The following is a 19915-nucleotide window of genomic DNA, read 5'->3' as shown; positions in this document are numbered from 1 at the left end:
TGAGAAATGCCCCCCGTTTTGTTAATTCCTTTTTTGCACAGGAGAGTGGGTCTAGTAAACTCTTCAGTTAAAATTCTTCTCGTCTAATCTATCATGCTGAACACAGACCTTGTTACTTCATTTGTCTCTTACAACCATTAGACCTGCTAAAACAGCAGCAATACATGATGACCACATTGCTTAGAAAAAAAAGCATTGGCTCTGCATAGTCCAGTAAATAAGCAGGAATAAAATATAGCCATATCACCATACTCTCATACCTTATAGCCTTGTTCTTACTTTAATCGCAGTGGTTTGCACATCTATAATTTACACTGCACATTTACTGCTGTGTCTAAGGCCATCAAAATAAACAGTTTGCCGGTAAGATAGTTGTTTATCAATGTTGGGCTTCCCTTTGAATAAAAAAGAACTGTGAGATATGACTTGCATCTGTGTGTTGTTTTTTTTGTTTTGTTTTTTAAATAATTTTTGTTACACTTTTTTATTCTTTGTTGCTAAAGTCCATCTCCTAGTAGAGATCGTAAGCGAGCAAGGTGGGAGGATGAAGACAAAGACAGTACCTCTGAAAGCCTCTCCTCTGCAAAGGAAAAAAGTTATACTTGCTTAAAAGACAAGGATCTCCTGGATGACAACCTGTTGGAGAGAAATGATGAGGAAGATGAAGATTTACTGAAGCCTGTCTGGGTTCGCTGCACCCATTCTGAAAGCTACTACTCGAGTGACCCAATGGATCAAGTAGTGAGTATTACAATTCAAAACTAGTTGGATCACTTATTTTTCTTAAAACTTTTCTACATGCCCTTGTAGAAAGGTATGTTGCTTTAAGAAAACTTAGACTATATACACTCCGGTTTTGTATGTAATAAGTGGTTTGCATGACTTTATTTTATTTTTGCTGACCATGTTTTATTTTCCAGTTCGAGTGCTCACTTGTTAGAACTTTAACGGGTCTATTTACTAAGCAGTGTTAGGGGACAGAGTGAAAAGTGATAAGGTGCCAGCCAATCAGCTCCCAACTGTCATCTCACAGGCTGTGTTTGAAAAATGATAGTTGGGAGCTGATTGGCTGGCATCTTATCACTTTTCACTCTGTCTCCTAACACTGCTTAGTAAATAGACCCCTAAATCTCTATGTTAGCACCTTGTGGCCTCAGACAAATCTTTGTCTCTCTTTTCATTTAAGCTCTTCTTGTTTAATATAATTGTATTTAATAGATACTTTAAGGATTTGGGAGTTTATCTAAACTCTCCTGGAAGTGTTTTGCTGATGCTGTATGGAGTTCAGTAGATTTCTATCATCATTTACAGTATATAGCACCACCAATCACGCACAGCTGTGCAGATATTTTTTGTCATTCATAATATAGGGCCTAATCCAATTAGCTGCGAATTGCACCTGCGAGTAAGTGCGGCTGTATACCAGCGTTTTTTTGCCAGCGCAATGGCCATTTGCCCCCTTCGCACCAAATTGGATTGAGCCCATAATGTTGTTTGTATCTGTTTGGACTTTGTATTTGCTTTTTTACACACTATTGTGTAAGGTGTTTTTCAAATCCTTGTGATAGCAGTGAATTGTCTCTAGGACAGTCAGGAGAAGACACTGTCTTTACTAATAACACTATAGAGGTAATGTGCGCAGCTGGAGGTTGGAATGAATTGAATTCCCTCCTATGTCACCAGATTTTTAGACTAGGGTGAAGATGTTGACCTTGCCTATCTATATTTGTAAAATGTGTAATACTGTTCCACCCACAGTGGTTTTACATATAGTGCTTTTTTTCCTTTTTTGTTACAGTATTTATTTATTTTTTTATCTGCATTTTATGTGATTGATCTGCACAAAATAAACTAATTTGGTGAAATGAAATGAGAAAAATATATATATATATAAAAAGAATCTTTATAAACAAATTTCTGAAAATTGGCATGTACATATGTACTCACCCCCTTTGCTATGAAGCCCCTCAAGAGTTCTAGTACACCAATTTACCTTCGGTAGTCACATAATTAGTGAAATGAAGTCCACCTGTGTGAAATCTAAGTGTCACATGATCTGTCAGTATAAACACACCTTTTCTGAAAGGCCCCAGAGGTTGCAACACCACTAAGCAAGAGGCATCACACCATGAAGACCAAGGAGCTCTCCAAACAAGTCAGGGACAAAGTTGTTGAGAAGTACAATTCTGGGTTGGGTTATAGAAAAATATCCAAATTTTTGATGATCCCCCGGGGCACCATCAAATCCATCATTTTCAAATGGAAAGAACATGGTACAGGTTGAGTCTCCCATATCCAAATATTCCGAAATACGGAATATTTTTAGCATGACTGAGATAGTGAATCTTTTGTTTTTTGATGGTTCAATGTACACAAACTTTATTAAGGTACACAATTATTAAAAATAAAGTATAAAATGACCTATAGGCTGTGTGTATATGAAGCATAAATTAATTCATGTATATACACAAACTTTGTTTGAGCCACAAAATTATTGAAAATTTTGTATAAAATTACCTTCAGGCTGTGTGTATAAGGTGTATATGATTTATAAATGCATTCCGTGTTTAGATTTGGGCCCTATTCCTAAGACATTTCAATATGGTATGCAATTATTCCAAACTATGGAATATTACGATATCCAAAATACCCTTAGTCCCAAACATTTTGGATATGGGAGACTCAACCTGTATCACAACAAACCTGCCAAGAGAGGGTCGCCCACCAAAACTCACAGACCGGGCAAGGAGGGCATTAATCAGAGAGGTAGCACAGAGACCAAAAGGTAACCCTGAAGGAGCTGCAGACTTCCACAGCAGAGACTGGTGTATCTGTGCATATGACCACAATAAGCTGTACACTCCATAGAGCATGGCTTTATGGAAGAGTGGCCAGAAAAAAGCCATTACTTAGTGATAAAAATAAGAAGACGCAATTTGAGTTTGCCGAAAGGCATGTGGGTGACTCCCCAAATGTATGGAGGAAGGTGCTCTGGTCAGATGAAACTAAAATTTAACTTTTCGGCCACCAAGGAAAACGCTATGTCTGGCGCAAACCCAACACATCCCATCACTCCAAGAACACCATCCCTGCAGTGAAACATGGTGGTGGCAGCATCATGCTATGGGGATGTTTTTCAGCAGCAGGGACTGGGAAACTGATTTGAGTCGAGGGAAAGATGGATGGTGCTAAATACAGGGATATTCTTGAGCAAAACCTGTTTCAGTCTGCCTGTGATTTGAGACTGGGACGGAGGTTCACCTTCCAGCAGGACAATGACCCGAAGCACACTGCTAAAGCAACACTTGAGTGGGTTACGGGGAAACATTTAAATGTGTTGGAATGGCCTAGTCAAAGCCCAGATCTCAATCCAATTGAGAATCTGTGGTCAGACTTGAAGATTGCTGTTCACAAGCGGAAACCATCCAACATGAAGGAACTGGAGCAGTTTTGCCTTGAGGAATGGGCAATAATCCCAGGGGCAAGATGTGGCAAGCTCATAGAGACTTATCCAAAGCGACTTGCAGCTGTAATTGCCGCAAAAGGTGGACTCGACAAAATACTGACTTTAGGGGGGTGAATAGTTTTCTGTTATGTTGTCCTAAATGTTGTTTGATACGCAATTTAAGAAAAAACACAACTTCACAGTTGTAGGCATGTTCTGTGAATGAAATGATGCGCACCTTCAAACAATCCATTTTAATTCCAGGTTGTCAGGCACCAAAACATGAAAAATGCAAAGGGGGGTGAATACTTTTGCAAGGCACTGTATATTGCACAATTTAGTACTTACGTTTTTTAGTTTAGTGGGCTTTTATTTGGGATGTAGTTGGCATTCCGGGACACTGAATGCCGGAGCTCACAATCCCAGCAGGGGTCAGAATCCCGGCTCAACAATCCTGGCGGTTGCAATCCAGAAGGTAAGTTTTTGGTTTTTTTTAGGGTTAGGTGCTAGGTTTAGGGTTAGGCTGCAGGAGTCTGTATTTCAACCATATGGATTCCACCCATTGGCATTCTGTGCGCCGGGTTTGCGTATCCAACCCATTTATGTAACAGGCTACAGTCAGTATTATCCATTCTGAGAAAAGGCCGGTAACATGCACTGTTCAGTTTGTTCGTAAGTGACATAAATGCAAAAGAGTGGATGGCCAATGCAGAAGCTGCAATTTAATGCACTTTGCAAAAAAAAAGTAAATCTATAGAGTACAGTAGGAGGATTGCCGGTGGCATTTTTATATATAAAAAAGAATTGTTTTTTTATAATTTTTTTTACACGGTTTTGTTAATTTGTTTGAGACTAATTTAAAAAAAAAAAACACAAATCAGCCATTTGACACCATTTAAAAACCTCCAGTACAACTAACAGCCGCCTGTATGTTTCTGCTAACGAAATTGTTACTTTTTGAGGGTCCAGAATGGTTTCCCCACTTTTTCTTGCTCTTTTCCCAAGTCGCATGCTGTAGAAAATTTGCACACTCTCCCCGCAAGTAGCCCAAATTGGCATTTCTAACTGGATTGAGCGTATTGCAGGAGTGAGCAATTGTGCGAAGTGTGCGTGTTTCATGAAACAAATTTGCACTTGCGAACTCGCTCATACTGTAATTGGATTGACCCCTTTGAATACGAGAAAAAGGAAATTGGTGGTGTTAATTACAGCTAACTTAATTTTTTACTTTTCTAGTGCAGTTTAGGAAATGAAACCTTTTCACTGGTTGTTATGAGCAATTACATTTTCCAGCAGATGCATTTTGTGAGTGGCTTCTCTTCTGCACATCTCCCACTTTAGATTCCCTTGTTCTTATGCATTAGTTGGTAACAGATGGCTCCCGACATTTGCTTCCTTAGACATTGTGATAAAGAGCACTATAGAGGATATTTATCAATTCTTGGAGAGAGATTACGTACAAACCAATCGGCTTCTGATTGGTAGCTATGAGCCACTTTTTCACTTCTTCGCTCTCCAAGGGGGAAATTCAATAGTTTTGAAATTCAAATTCAATTGTCGTCCCCTCCCCCGACAGGGTTTGAGTGCCACGTGTTCACGCCTAGAAGCCTCGGGTTTAGTCACGCAAAGTAGTGCTGTTTAAAAATCTCCCCCTAAGTATGCCGCAGGTGAAAGAGTTCTGTATGTATATCATTGATTGACAGTCTGCTGCTGTTTCTTTGCTGGGAGGGGGCAGCGGCAGCCTCCATTTCCCAAAACGGAGGTGTGTCACAGCCATTGGGGGGGAGTGGAGAAGCCAGGACGGAGATTTCCTGGCCTCTGTTACTCATCTGCGACGGCCAGCTTGCTTGACCCCATGATCACTCACCCGGCCGAAAGGATCGCAGATTATACGATGCTACGTCCTTGGACGCAGCTCGGATCAGTAATACATACAGCAGGCATGATGCCTCCTGATGCGTTACCATTTTATAGCTATCTCATATCCGTCTGCAGCTGAATCACCCCCTCTCTTCTGCAGTGATTTCTGAAACTCAAGTGATTTGGGAAACTACACTAATTTCTGTTCTGTAAGTCAGTCTGCTCCTGATATACCTCATTCTAAACGGCTTGAGATTACGCCTGCCTGCACTGTCATTTACTCCTAATTTATCCAGGTTATAGGCAAGGACAATATAAAAAAATTAAGGTTGCAGGTGTACTTCAGGGTCCAGTCTTCAACTCAAGCAACACCCGATATCCCAGCTAGTTTTACGTAAGTGTGTTGATTGTGAGGATTAAACATTTTTTTTTAAAATACAAGCATGCTAAATTCTGCCAAATGAATCCTATCTGCATTTAGCGTTCTAACATAGTGTTGGGTACATCATAGTCTTTCAGCTTCAGATAAACAGTTTGGTCTTTCAGGAGGTCTTAGTGTTTATACAGTGTATTTTTAATCAAGTTAAAAAATAAATATATTCCCAGGCATGCACTCTCCTGTCTTATCCCGAACTGTTGCTGGAGTTATTTGAGCAAGTGTAACAGCATATCATTACACTCCCTTATGTACAGCAGCAAAGAACTGCTCATAGAGAGATCAGTGAACCATAGTGTAATACCCCAGCAGTAGCAGCAGGTGACTAATCTGCGACCTCATTACTTTAGGAGTGCTGAAATAAATTGCTCCCAATGATGTTTTGAAAAAAAAAAAAACACCGGAGAAATCCAAAAGATCCCAGCAATGACTTAAATACATTTAAATTATTGTGTGACATCTATGAATAAAAGTAAGCGAAGCACCATTTTCAAGAGCACAAAAGCACTTCTGCGAATTACATGGGCGGGATTCCATCGGTCAGAATATCGACAGGGGCATCCCGACACCCTTAGGTAAGTAAGCTAACCCTCACCCCTAACCCTCCCTCACCGGTGCCTAACACTAACCTCCTCCCTTAGAGCCTAACCCTAATCTTTCCCTGCCCTGTGCCTAGACCTAACCCCCCGATACTTACCTTCGGGATGCCGGCGGGCGGAATCCTGGCACCGTTATTTCGACCATTGGCATCCCGAATTACATACCTAAAGGAAGTCAATGAGAAGTTTTGTGACTGTATAAACAGAACAAGGCTGTAGGCCAACAGTAACTGAATTATAAGGGGACATCTCCTCATTAAATCTGATGATCAAAACTCATCTTTTAAATGGCCTCATTCAGATGTGGACACAATGCTGATATTCCCGCATATTGAACAATTGTTAGCTATTGCGCATGCTTGTATGCCACACTGCGCACGCTCAGTGATGGAATCGCGATTATACTTGCACAGAGGATTCATTTGCAAAGTGAGGGACAGGTAGTCAGCGTTTGGGGGAGGTAACGGGGGGTGTTTAGAAAAACGCATGCGTGTCCGCTTAAACAATGTTTTCTCGGCGTGTATAAATTAGCCACTTTGTTGATACTCACAGCAGGAGAGCTCTCTGTGTGTCTGGAGACCCGCTATGTCTGCGACAGCTAAGACTTAGAAGGCTGATGTCACCTGATCTGCGTCCCATCTCTCCAGTTTTATGCATAAGCTGCGAACCTGAGATGCTTTCAGTGGGCGGCTCTAAGCACTGGATGACGAGTGAGTCATTAACATACTTTTGCAATTGCGAATTGATGAGAGATTGCAGCTGCGATGACATTTGCTTCACATCTGAATCAGGCCCATATAGTTCTATGAGTGTGTGTATCACTGTCAGGTTGATGTATTAAGCAGTGAAAATAATGGAGAAGTGAACTAGTGGAGAAATTACCCATAGCAACCAATCCGCTTCTACCTATCATTTTATAGAATGTGCTTTATCAATGCTACCTTCAGCTTATTGATTGCTATGGGCAACTTCTGCACTGGTCCCCTTCTCCGTTGTTTTCCCTGATTTTTCTCTTTATGTAACCATTCCATTAATTTTCCATGTATATAAACAGACCTGAATAAATGAATTGTATAATGATAACATTACAGTAAGTAAAGGGCAAATCCCTCACAATTGTTAACAGCAGTTCTATGATAGAACAATAATCGGATAATCCCATCAAACTAAACAAATCCCAAAAGCAAAACATACAACACAAATAATATAGGTAGTAGGACTGTTAAGCAATGACCTCTTTTCTCCTAACATTGTGGGAATGACATACCATTTAATAAATGGTAATTGTATGTTTCTACTTCAGGGTCCATAGAGGGTCCACAGGGTTGATCTTGGGGTTATAGCTGGAACAGGATCCATGGGCACCACACAGTTAAGCTTTTAGCTCCCAGGATGCACTTGGGTCCTCCTCTATACCCCGCCCCCGAGCCACAGGCACCTCAGTGTAAGCTGGTGCCCGGCCGGAGTCGGTCACCGCGCAGGGGGGCTGCAGGAGCAGCCCCCAGAAGCTTTTATTTTAAGTTAGATTTTATTTATTTTAATCTCTTTTTACTACAGACGGCAGCGAAGGGCTGTCTATTCAGACGCCCACGCTGCCGCTCTGATCCCCGACTGGCGCCGCGACGCCAGTACTGATCTGGGGATCGCGGCGGGAGGGCAGAGTCCGTACTAGCCGGACTCTGTCTACCTTCCAGGACTGCTGCCGGAGTCGCCGGGGATGCAGGTGAGCCGCGCGTCGCTGGCTAGCGGCGGCGCGCGGAATGCCTTAAATGCAGTCCTTTAGCCTCCGGTCCTGGGGACAGACCGGAGGCTGCTGGCAGTGGCGGCGGGCCCCCCCATAACCCGTGTGACCACTAGACCACCAGGGATAAAGGGGCAAGCGGGAAGCCAGCATCCCTGGGGTTATGGCCAGCCAGGGGAGGAAGCCTTCCCTGTCAGCGGCTCCTCCCCTCAGCTCAGCGCGCCTTTCAGCACGGAGTCTGGCGTCGCTGAGCTGCAGACTCTTCGGCCACTCCTCCTCTGAGGTCTCCAGCAGCCATTTTCTCACAGTGGCAGCGCAGATCTCTCAGGGAGCATGCGGACCGGTCCCCCTGTGTACCTCTCCCCTGATTAAGGACAGCGTACGCAGCACTATAGCCCTCCCAGACACTGAATCTGGGCAGGTTGATTGTAGTGTAAAGGTGCAGTGAGTATTACTTCTGCATGGTATGTGACTTTTGCTAGTGCTGCCTGTCTGTGCTTATTTTCCGCTTACTGTCAGCTTATACCTGTCCCTTTACTTCTCCTACAAGCCCTACAGGTGTGTGGGGGAGGGGCGTTTCTACTGACCTCACTTATATAGATCACGTATTTGTGAGGTCCGTCACATACAGTTGTGTGCTACTCAGTGCCATATTGTGGGCTGTTGTTCAGCACACCGGTGAGTGCGTTTTACTTCTACCCTGGTGCCAGATATATAATATATTCTGTCATGTCAGACGAGGAGGTTGAGCGCTCAGTGGCTCCGATGTTGGCCTCCTGCGGACGCTGTTCTGCAGGAGTGGATAGGGAGGATTTGTCACAGGAGTGTCTGTGTAGTCGGTGCCAGGTGGCTCCTGGCCCATCCAGACCTTCTCTGACGCAGGAACCACCGTGGGCGATGTTTTCTCAAGTGCTGGTGTCTATTGCGGACCGTCTATCGGTCCCGACTGCTCTCCCTACTAGGGCGTTACCCCAGCCGACCATCCCCCATTCCCCGGGTGTCCCGCAGTTATTGCGGAGTCCTCCTGGGTCTCAGTCGGTGGGTCCCTATGCGGGGTTGCCTATGTATATACAGGCTTCCCCTGTGCCGCAGCAGCCTGTGGTACCTTTTCAGGCTCCTATGGTGACTCCTCCACCCTGGGTGGATGTGCTCTCCAACTCAGTACAAAATTTGGCGGCCGCTTCCTTGGTTTTTCAGTCAATGTTGCAGACTGACATGCCTTCTAGGGTTTCAAAACGCACGCTCATGGCACGGGCTGCTCAGGTATCGGACTCAGAGGGTTCCTCAGATGATGGGGAGGTCCCTGATGACACTGACTCGGACGCCTCGGTCCAGGAAATGGATACCAAGTCGTCCATTAATGTGCGAGCACTGGTTAGGGCGGTGCGAGCTATTCTTCTTATAGAGGATGAGGCACCGGTTCCTAAGTCGAAGTTTCCTAGTTTCAAAAAAACTAGGGTGGCTTCTGCGGTGTTTCCCCTGTCGGATCAGTTGACGGATCATATGGCGGTAGCTTGGCAGGCGCCCAGTAAGAGATTCCTTCCTCAGAAGCGGTTGGCTTCTAATTATCCCTTCCCTGAGGCACATTGTAAAAAATGGGAAACTCCACCGGCAGTGGATTCCCATGTCACCCGTTTAACTCGGGGCGCTACTTTACCATTACCGTCGATATCCTCGCTGAAGGATCCCACGGACAGGAAAGTTGAGACTTGTTTAAAGTCTATTTACTCCCTCTCCGGGGCGGTGGCCCGACCGTCCATGGCCATCTCCTGGGTGGCCAAGGCCATTGAGGGGTGGGCCAATGCATTGGAAGATACCTTCTCGGATGACGCTCCGGATGTCCAGCGGGCGTTGTTGGGACAGATGAGGGACGCTGCTTCTTACATTGGAGAAGCTTCTTTAGATGCTAGTCTGCTGACTTCGCGGGTATCGGCTGCAGCGGTGTCTGCCCGCCGATCCTTATGGTTGCGGTCCTGGAGAGCGGACTCTGATTCAAAGAAGGGCCTGGAGGCCTTACCTTTCAATGGGGAATTACTATTTGGTCCGGACTTGGACAAAATTGTGGAAACCCTGGCTAAATCCAAGTCAGCCTTCCTCCCTTCGGCGGCACTGCCTGCTAAGGTTCGGAGTTCGGCTTTTCGTTCCTTCCGGGTTCAGGGGAAGGCGAAAGGTCAGTCCTTCCCAAGACAATCTGCGAGTAAGACTGCCTCTAAGCCCAAGAAGCAAGCCTGGAGTGCACGGCGCCCTTCTTCCAAGCAGGAAGATAAACCTGCGGCCTGATGGGACGGGCCTCCCTCTGGGGGACCTCAGAGTGGGAGGCCGACTTCTTCTATTTGCCCAGTGCTGGCACAATACCACCACGGATGCCTGGGTTCGAGAAGTGGTCTCCCAGGGGTACGCCCTGTCTTTTCGGTACAGACCACCCCACCAGTTTTTCTGCACGAGTCCTTCTCAGGACAAGACCAAGGCATTACGGATTCAGGAGGCTATAGAGTCCTTGCTGAAAGCAGGGGTCATTGTTCTCGTTCCTCAATCACAACGAGGGACGGGGTATATTAATCGTCTCTGTTTCTGGTGCAGAAACCCAATGGTTCTCATCGCCCTATCCTCAGCTTGAAGTCTCTGAACAAATTCCTCAGGGTTCCCAAGTTCAGGATGGAGACGTTACGTTCCATCATTCTGGCGATGGAACCGGGGGATTACATGGTGTCCCTGGATATCCAGGACGCCTACCTCCATGTTCCGATAGCACCTTCGCACCAGCGGTATCTGAGGTTCGCTATCCTTCAACACCACTATCAGTTCCGGGCGCTACCCTTTGGTCTCTCCACGGCGCCGAGGGTGTTCACGAAGATTATGGCGGTCATGGCCGCACATCTTCGGAACCAGAATGTACGGCTGCTGCCATATCTGGACGACCTCCTGTTGCTGGCGAGCTCCCCAGAGGTACTGCTTCAACATCTCCACCTGACGATCGCTTGCCTGCAAGCACATGGGTGGTTGATAAATTGGAAAAAGTCCTCCCTGATTCCATCACAGCGGATGGTTCATTTGGGAGCCCTGCTGGATTCGCGTCAGCAAAGGATCTTCCTGACTCCGGAGAAGGTCGCCTCCCTACAGCTGCGGATACGCAGTTGCCTGAGCAGTTGCCGCCTGTCGGTCCATTCGGCAATGAGAGTTCTGGGGTCCATGGTGTCGACATTCAACATGGTGGAATTTGCCCAGTTCCATTCCCGGCCCCTGCAGGGGCTGATTCTATCGGAATGGAACGGGTTACCTCACCGGATCCGCTCTCAGGTGCTGGTGTTGTCTCCGGACGTTCGGCAATCTTTGGCTTGGTGGCTTCAGACAGCTCATCTGGTCGAGGGGCGCCCATTTTGGATCCCGGACTGGGTCCTGCTCACGACGGATGCCAGTCTCCGGGGTTGGGGGGCAGTGACCGGCTCATTGTCTCTCCAGGGTCGTTGGTCTGCGGAAGAAACTCTTCTTCCCATCAACATCCTGGAACTGAGGGCTGTATACAGGGCCCTGCAGTCGTCCGGCCCCGCTCTTCACGGAACGCCGGTACAGGTGCAGTCCGACAACGCCACCACGGTGGCGTATATCAACCACCAAGGAGGAACTCGCAGTCGGGCAGCGATGTCGGAGGTGTCTCGCATCCTGACTTGGGCGGAGGGTCACATTCCAGCGATCTCGGCGGTCTTCATCCCTGGAGTCCTCAATTGGGAAGCGGACTTCCTCAGCCGTCACGACGTGCATCCCGGGGAATGGTCGCTTCACCCAGAGGTGTTTCAGCTACTCGTGGACAGGTGGGGACTGCCGGAGCTGGACTTGATGGCCTCCCATCACAATCACAAGTTGCCCGTTTACGGGTCAAGGACAAGAGACGCAGGCGCAAGTCTGGTGGACGCGCTGTCGGTGCAATGGACTTTTCACCTGGCGTATCTGTTTTCTCCGATATCCCTACTTCCTCGGGTTCTGCGGAAATTCAAGCAGGACGGCGGCACGCTAGTGCTGGTAGCTCCGGCGTGGCCCAGACGTCCTTGGTACTCCGATCTCAGGAGCCTCTCCATCGACGCTCCGTACCTTCTTCCTCAGCGTCGGGACCTGTTGTCTCAAGGGCCCTGTCTTTACCCGGATCTGGGTCGGCTGTCTTTGACGGCATGGCTCGGGGCTTCTCCAGTTCGGTTATTGGTACCATGCTCAGGGCACGCAAGCCTGCTTCCGCACGGATTTATCACAGGGTGTGGCACACTTACTTTCAGTGGTGTGAGTCCAGAAATTATGATCCTCAGGTGTTCCGAGTTTCTAGGGTCTTGGAATTTCTTCAATCAGGATTGGACCTCGGCTTACGCCTTGCATCTCTGAAGGTTCAGGTTTCCGCCTTGTCTGTGTGGTTTCAACGGCGGATTGCAATGCTGCCGGATGTTAACACCTTTTTCCAAGGTGTTCTCAGGATCCAGCCTCCCTTTGTGCCTCCTGTGGCTCCTTGGGACTTGGCGGTGGTTCTACGGGTCCTGCAGGGTCCTCCGTTTGAGCCTCTTGAGTCGGTGGAGCTCAAGTGGCTGACATTTAAGACAGTTTTTCTCCTGGCAATTGCTTCGGCCAGGAGGGTGTCTGAATTGGGGGCGCTTTCCTGTCGCCCTCCTTTCCTGATTTTTCACCAGGACAGAGCGGTGCTCCGCACTCGTCCTGAGTTTTTGCCCAAAGTGGTCTCGAAGTTCCACATTAATCAGGAACTTGTTGTTCCAGCTTTTCAGTCCCCTGATGTTTCAGCTGGTGAGACTTCCTTAGATGTGGTCCGGGCACTTAGAATTTATGTGGACCGGACGGCTTCGGTTAGGAAGTCTGATTCCTTGTTTATCCTCTTTGGTTTTCACAAGAGGGGTTGGCCTGCCAGCAAACAAACGTTAGCCCGTTGGCTTCGTTCCGTTATTTGTGAGGCTTATGCACAGGAGGGTTTACCTGTGCCAGCCTCTGTTAAGGCTCATTCCACTCGTTCTGTGGGTCCCTCTTGGGCTGCTAGACGTGGCGCTTCTGCTGTTCAGCTGTGTAAGGTGGCCACTTGGTCTTCTATTCAAACGTTTTTGAGGTTCTATGCGTTTGACACCTTCGCCTCTCAGGATGCATCCTTTGGGCGCCGGGTGCTCCTTTCAGCACAGGAGCGTCCCCGCCCTTAGTTGAACTGCTTTGGGACATCCCCAAGGTCAACCCTGTGGACCCCCTATGGACCCTGAAGTAGAAAACAAGAGATATGGTAAGAACTTACCTTTGTTATCTCTGTTTCTACGAAGTCCATAGGGTCCACAGGGCGCCCGCCCTAACGCACCTGGCTTCAAATGGGCTGTGTGGCTGGTCACCGGTTTTCCGTCTCACATTGCTGTGTGTATGGTTTCTTGTGTGTTCCAGTCTTCCTTCTCTCTGTTCCATATTCTCCGGCCTAGGCTGCTTACCAACTGAGGTGCCTGTGGCTCGGGGGCGGGGTATAGAGGAGGACCCAAGTGCATCCTGGGAGCTAAAAGCTTAACTCTGTGGTGCCCATGGATCCTGTTCCAGCTATAACCCCAAGGTCAACCCTGTGGACCCTATGGACTTCGTAGAAACAGAGATAACAAAGGTAAGTTCTTACCATATCTCTTGTTTTTTTGGGTCCTCTCTACTCCCCTTCCCCCCACACCTTAATACATAAGTTTACTCAGAAAGGCTGCCGGAACTTCTCTGTCAGGGCCAGGAAATCTGCATCGGAAGACGCAGACCCGGGCCTTGGCATGCCCCCGTTTTCTAGGATGCAGTCCATTTCGGCCCCATCCTTGCCCTTAAATGGCTTCAGCCTGTCAATCAGACAGGGCGACGGGAGCCATAGCCACATCGCAACACATGCGCACTGCGGCTCCAACGTATGCCCAGTTAACCCACCATCGGAGATGTTCCTGAAGCTAATTAGAGGATGGAATTTACCTAATGCCCCTGGGTTTTCAAAAAATGCTATTTCTTTTTCAAACAAAGAAACACCTGTGTCCAAAGAACCTCATTATCAAGCTAAAGAAGGCCACCATATAGATATCTACATTTTTAAGTAAAGACAATAATGTCTCCACTGTGATAAGAGGCCATTGCGCCATGTCACAAGAAGGCATGGGAGGATAAATGACGCAAAAAAAGAAAATGGCTGTCTTTCAGTGGGCAAATGTGGTAAAACCCATGTGGCAACTACCAAAGATGGTTTGAAAGTTCACTAGTAGTGGGATTCTGGTAGATTGAGGTGTCAGGGCCCTAACTCTGGGTTCATTATATGGTATTATTTTTCAGGTGTGCATAGATTTTGTCCTGGTTTCTAGGTATAGTACCATAGTTTATTTGCACTTGTAGAAAGGAGGGATTCTGCTGTTTCCATTGACTAGCTATAATACATCTGGCAGCATTATGGATCTAAGCTTTTGTTTTTTAAAGTATTATTATTCACCTGTCATTTCTACATATATGAAGCCGATTCAGATTTGCATGCAAGTCTGCTTCATTTGCGCTCTTATTGCATGCAAGGCTGCTTCATTTGCGCTCTTATTGCATGCAAGGCTGCTTCATTTGCGCTCTTATTGCATGCAAGGCTGCTTCATTTGCGCTCTTATTGCATGCAAGGCTGCTTCATTTGCGCTCTTATTCCATGCAAGGCTGCTTCATTTGCGCTCTTATTGCATCAATGCAATTGCACCACCCAATCTATTCGTTTTGTTTCACAGGCGTCACCAGCACACCCTTGCACCAAAAATTTGCTAGATCTATGTGTATGCATAAATCAGAATAGCCCACAATTGTCTGTCCGCAATCCTTAAGCACATGAATGCCCTGTTAACACCCAGTTACACCTATTCATAAATAGGTAGGTTAATTGGCTCCCTACAAAAAGTAACCCTGGTCTGTCTGTGTGTAAATATGTGGTAAGGAATAGAGATTGTAAACACTACTGGGGCAGGGACTAATGTGAGTGGCCAAATATCCTCATATGTGTGCGCTATATAAATAACTGGTAATAGTGTTTATTATAGGTCCGGCGACTGCAAAAGGGCACTAGTGCGTACGCCCGAAAAGGGGGGTATCCTCAAGACGTGCCCCCTTTTCATCACTCTGGAGTCGTGCCCAGCACTTATGGACATGCTAGGCTGCCCCCAAGCTCTCACCGTACTGTGAATAGATTCTGTGCGTGCACACGGACAATGTGACAATGTGGCCCGCGGGTGGGGACGGCATTTGGCACACCCATCAGGCTGTTTTAGCAAGGTGTCAACCGAAGAGCAGGGCTTATTTTTGCCGTTTTGAAATCTAGCTTGGCGCGGTGCCCTGCTAAAACAACCTAGTGGGAACACTACTATATTCAGCCACAAGTGAAGATGAGACTGAGAGGCATAAGACCATGAATTGTACACTCTGGGCCTGATTCAGAGCCGAACGCTCTGACCAGAGCGGTCGCTCTGAATCAGGGCCCTCCTCCATGAAAATGGAGCGTCCTCCTGGACGCTCGCATAGCTGTGGGTGACCACCCACAGCTTATGCGAGCGTCCATGATGATTGTCGCGATGGTCAAGACCATCGCGACCATCGGGCTTGCGACGGAGACCCTGCGGTAGGGTCTCGCTGCCGCAAGCCCTTGAGTGATTTTGGCTCTATCAGAGCCAAAATCACTCCCACTGACATCATTAGTGATATCAGTGGGGCCGGCTTCAGACGGTAGGCGTTCCCATGGGAACGCCTCCGTCTGGCAGCCACACCCACCAAAGGGGGCGTGCTGTCAATCAACATCGACAGCACGACCCCTTTGGTGCGAGACCTGGAGCAACGGAGAGCCCGTCGCTATCCGGGTCTCGCGCATGCGCACGACGGAGCGCCCTCCGTCGTGCGCATGCGCAGTGGGGCAACATCGACCCGCTGGCGAGCGGGTCTGAATGACCCCCTCTGTTTTTAAATATCTCATTAAATTTGAATAATATAATCTGTTCAGTGTTATTTGGTTTCATCATGCAAAACTGTTATTATTGATACCTGGGATGAAAGAAAGAACATTGAGAAACAATACCAGTCTGAAAATCTGTAATTGGTATAAAGAATAATCTGATTAAACACAAATATTCCAAACATTTATTGCCAGGATTTGTTTCTTGTATCTGGTTCTATAGTTGTTGACAATGCATTCATGCACCACAGCCAGACTGCAAGACTTGTGCACTTTTTTAATCTTTTATCTTTTCAAAGGGTGATTCCACAGTAGTCGGGACAAGCCGGCTACGGGATTTGTATGACAAGTTTGAAGAGGAACTTGGCAAGCGTCAATCAAAAGCTAGAGCAGCCAGGCCAGCATGGGAACCACCAAAGACCAAATTAGATGAGGATTTAGGTAATGAAACAATGTTCTTGTTCTATGTACTTATTATTATTATATGTAGTGTTGCCACTATCTTTGTTTTTTGTAATCAAATATTGTTTCTTCTACGCCTGGCACTGTAGAGACCTCGTGATTGATTGTTCTTGGCAGCAACTTCAATTTATTTCACAACATATATTAGACTATCTATATGTATATGAATTAATTTATTCTCGTAGTTTGTAAAAGTAGCTAACTCCTTCCTCCTGCTGCGTGCTCACAGCCGGGTTACTGGAGCCGTCTCATTCAGCAAAATGACCTCTACAAAGGTGGCGTCTGGAATACTGTTTTCCATCTGTAGCTTGATGAGCTGCAGTCCCTGCTTGTCCCTCAGCACCCGAGTGTAGAACTCCAGCTACCTCCTGGCCTGGGCAGTGTCCACCTCCCTGGCCTTCCGTGTGCAGAGAGCCTGCTGGCTGAAGGAGTCGGGGATGGAGCGCACAATGATGTGTGTATACCGCCCCAGGCTGCTGAAGGTGGCTGTCACCATCGACTTGATGGTGGCAACATCACTGCTACTGCAGTTGGGAGAGTAGCATAGTGGCTGGCGGCAAAGGTGTGTAGAGCCTGGGGAGATGGGGTGCAGATCCTAGGGAGGAGGATGGAGAGGGGTGTGGAGGCTGTACTGCTGTGGGCCGGAATAGTGATGCTGTAGGCAGGAGGGGATCAATGCTCAGGAGTAGGAGCAACCCGAAAATCTGTGTTGGGGTGAGCAGTTGCCCTGATCTGCCGTGACCCCAGTGTGATGATGTGGCTCTACATTAGCCTAAACACTGCTGCTACTCAGCCCGGTCAGCTGCTGATAGCAAGTTTCCAATGAATGGGGGATGGTATCCAAAGAGCCTGTCAGTGTCTCCCCCTGCTCCTATACTGTACTACTGATTTTATGACTAACTGTCTGCAACGCTGGAGAGAGAGCCAGACAAATCCTACTGGCTGCAGCAGCACATCATGTGGGATCCACTCATTTAGCTAGATGGAGTCCCTCGCTGCTTATGGCGCATAAGCACTGTTCACATAACGTTAACAAAGACTACTAGAATATCATTTTATTTGTTGTTCTGCCTATAAACACACTCAACAGAAGGGAAAATATTTTCCTTAACATACAGTGATGCCTCCATAGTACACATAAATGCCATCTGCATCCTCAGCACTGCACACTACCCTGTGTTCTCGTCTGCAGTTTACACACAAACAGCTCTTCAATATCCATGTATACACAGCCACTTTTTTTCCTTTTATTTGTCAGAGTCTTCCTCTCTCTGGCTATGAACACATTTTACTACAACTCTTTTTACTAACTTTTACTTCAAGAGTGACTTTAGTAGCTACAATAGTAAAGTGGACCATTCATCTAAAAGTAAAGTCACAGTGATGTTTTAGAACATCAAACTATTGTATGTCTGGATGACTGGGTAAAAAAGGAATTTTCATAACTTTTCTGATCTACTTTGGTGTCAGCGCCTGGTGTAATAGTATTCAGATCCCAGATGACTAATGTGTGCCTCAAGTTTTGACTGCATGGGACACAGTTTTGGAAGCTCTGTTCAGTTCAGTGAATGGAGTCCTGCTCAGCATGTCACAGCTATTAACATATTAACATAATGCATTTCTGATATACTGAGCAGGACTCCACATTGAACTGAATGGAATTCTGCATGTGACTCACTACTATCAAACCGGCTCTCCAGCCACTTACAGTCCCAGAGCACATTACATTGTTCCCCAACTTCTGATTGTCTTTGTGTGTAGAGGTGCACAATACATCTAAAATAATTATCTTTATGTAACAAATCAGTATGCATCCAACTTGTCAATCCTCTCCCTACAGCGCAATAGCAGGGGCTATTATCTTATTACATTACTTGAATACTGCTAAATGTTTCTTCTCTCTCATTGGCATAATGAAGCAACTGGTACCTGGTAAAAAATGCTTCCAGAAAAGGGAGGAAATTAACTAGATCCAAAGTTAAGTAACTTTCTTCTTCAGGTTCCATAGGGATTTACAGGGATACCATGGGGATAATGTGGTTGGAGTGATCCAGGCACCAAACAGTTAAAGCTTTCAGCTCCCAGGATGCCTCTGGTCCTCCTCCACATATAACCCCACCCCTGGCCACAGGCATTCAGTTGTTCGTTTGTTGCTGCAGGATTCAGACGCACCTTTGAAACAGGGGACTGCTCAGGCAGTCCTAATCTTTTATTTCTATGTTTTGACTTAGCAGTGCTGAGCGTCCCAATTAAGACTCATGCACTATGTCTACCCTGTCTACCTCCGCCGGTCCGCAACACCAGTAACATCTCTGGTGATTTCGGCAGGTCACGGCAGAGCTTGCTAGCAGCGATGCTGGGGCCCGGACTGCAACAAGATGCATGGAGATGTTGGGTAAGGCGATTCCACTTACGGGAAATTGCATGTGGCAGTCCTTGCTTTTGGCACCGGAGACGCACTGGAAGCCGCTGCAGTGAGGGCCTGGAGTGCCCACGTCCACCACCGGGGTTTTCTCTTCTGATGCTGGGGATAGGCAGCAGACGCTTCTGCCATGAGGCCAGCGTACCCGGCTGGTTGATGCAGCTTAGGGGAGGTAGGCTCTCCCCCGGCAGCTCCTCACCCACACGCAGTTCCTTCAGAGCTTTTTGCGCGTCTGGGTTGCTCCTCCTACCCGTCCCGTGTATATGAGATGCTCACGGTCCACTATTGGTGCGCTGCTGTAACTGTTGGTCTCAGGAGGTTTTGGGTCAGTCTCCTTATGTATCTCTCCCATGGGTCAGGTATATAGTGCTCTATATCCTACCAAGCATCGTGTTTTGAGTAGTTGATTCAGAGCCCATTGCAACTAAATTGCATACGCGTTGTATGTGACTGTGGACCTCATTCAGAGTCGGTCGTTGCGGCCGCACGGTCGTAAGGTAAAAGGGGCTGGATATGCAAATGAAGCGCTCGCAAGTTGCGTTAATAAGATGGGATCGTTAGCTGGACGAGCGAGGGGAGGATGCGGCCGTAAGACTAAAAATACGCCCCCTTCTCGTTCGCATTACACGTCATCTCCGGGCATATAAGGATTAATCTAGACCATCGGGAACCATCGGAGCTGGTCGTAGAGCTTAAGATTGACTATACCCTCTCTTAAGCACTATGATCAAGTCAGTGGATAAAACTCCCATGTCACATGTGCCATGACACTACTTAGTTAATTATGCACTCCCATAAAACGCCGTTTGCATAGTCAGGCACGCCTGCGTTCGGATCTCCACTCCCCCGTTCACAAGCACCTTCCCCTGTTACCACCCACAAACGCCTCATCCTGTCACTCAAACTACCGACCTGGCTGTGTTGAAGGAGAGAGCAATTTCTGATCGCAATAGCTAGTTTGCGCACGCGCATTGCGAATTTTACGCATGCGCAGTTTAGCGAACA

The 19915-nt window shown here is 47.1% G+C and overlaps 1 protein-coding gene across 1 annotated transcript in view; it reads left to right on the top strand.

Annotated features, from left to right (window-relative positions):
• DROSHA (drosha ribonuclease III) overlaps nucleotides 1-19915 on the top strand; it is a 375790-nt gene that overhangs the window by 21169 nt on the left and 334706 nt on the right. The window contains exons 4-5 of the mRNA XM_088468255.1: nucleotides 504-741; nucleotides 16326-16467. Of these exons, the coding sequence (XP_088324381.1) occupies nucleotides 504-741; nucleotides 16326-16467 (380 nt within the window). The remainder of the gene's footprint in view (nucleotides 1-503; nucleotides 742-16325; nucleotides 16468-19915) is intronic.

The sequence above is a fragment of the Taudactylus pleione genome, unplaced genomic scaffold, assembly GCF_031769625.1.
Source record: "Taudactylus pleione unplaced genomic scaffold, aTauple2 ptg000083l, whole genome shotgun sequence".
Lineage (NCBI taxonomy): Eukaryota > Metazoa > Chordata > Amphibia > Anura > Myobatrachidae > Taudactylus > Taudactylus pleione.
Note: the sequence above shows the minus strand (reverse complement) of the source record. Positions and strands in the feature narration are given on the sequence as shown.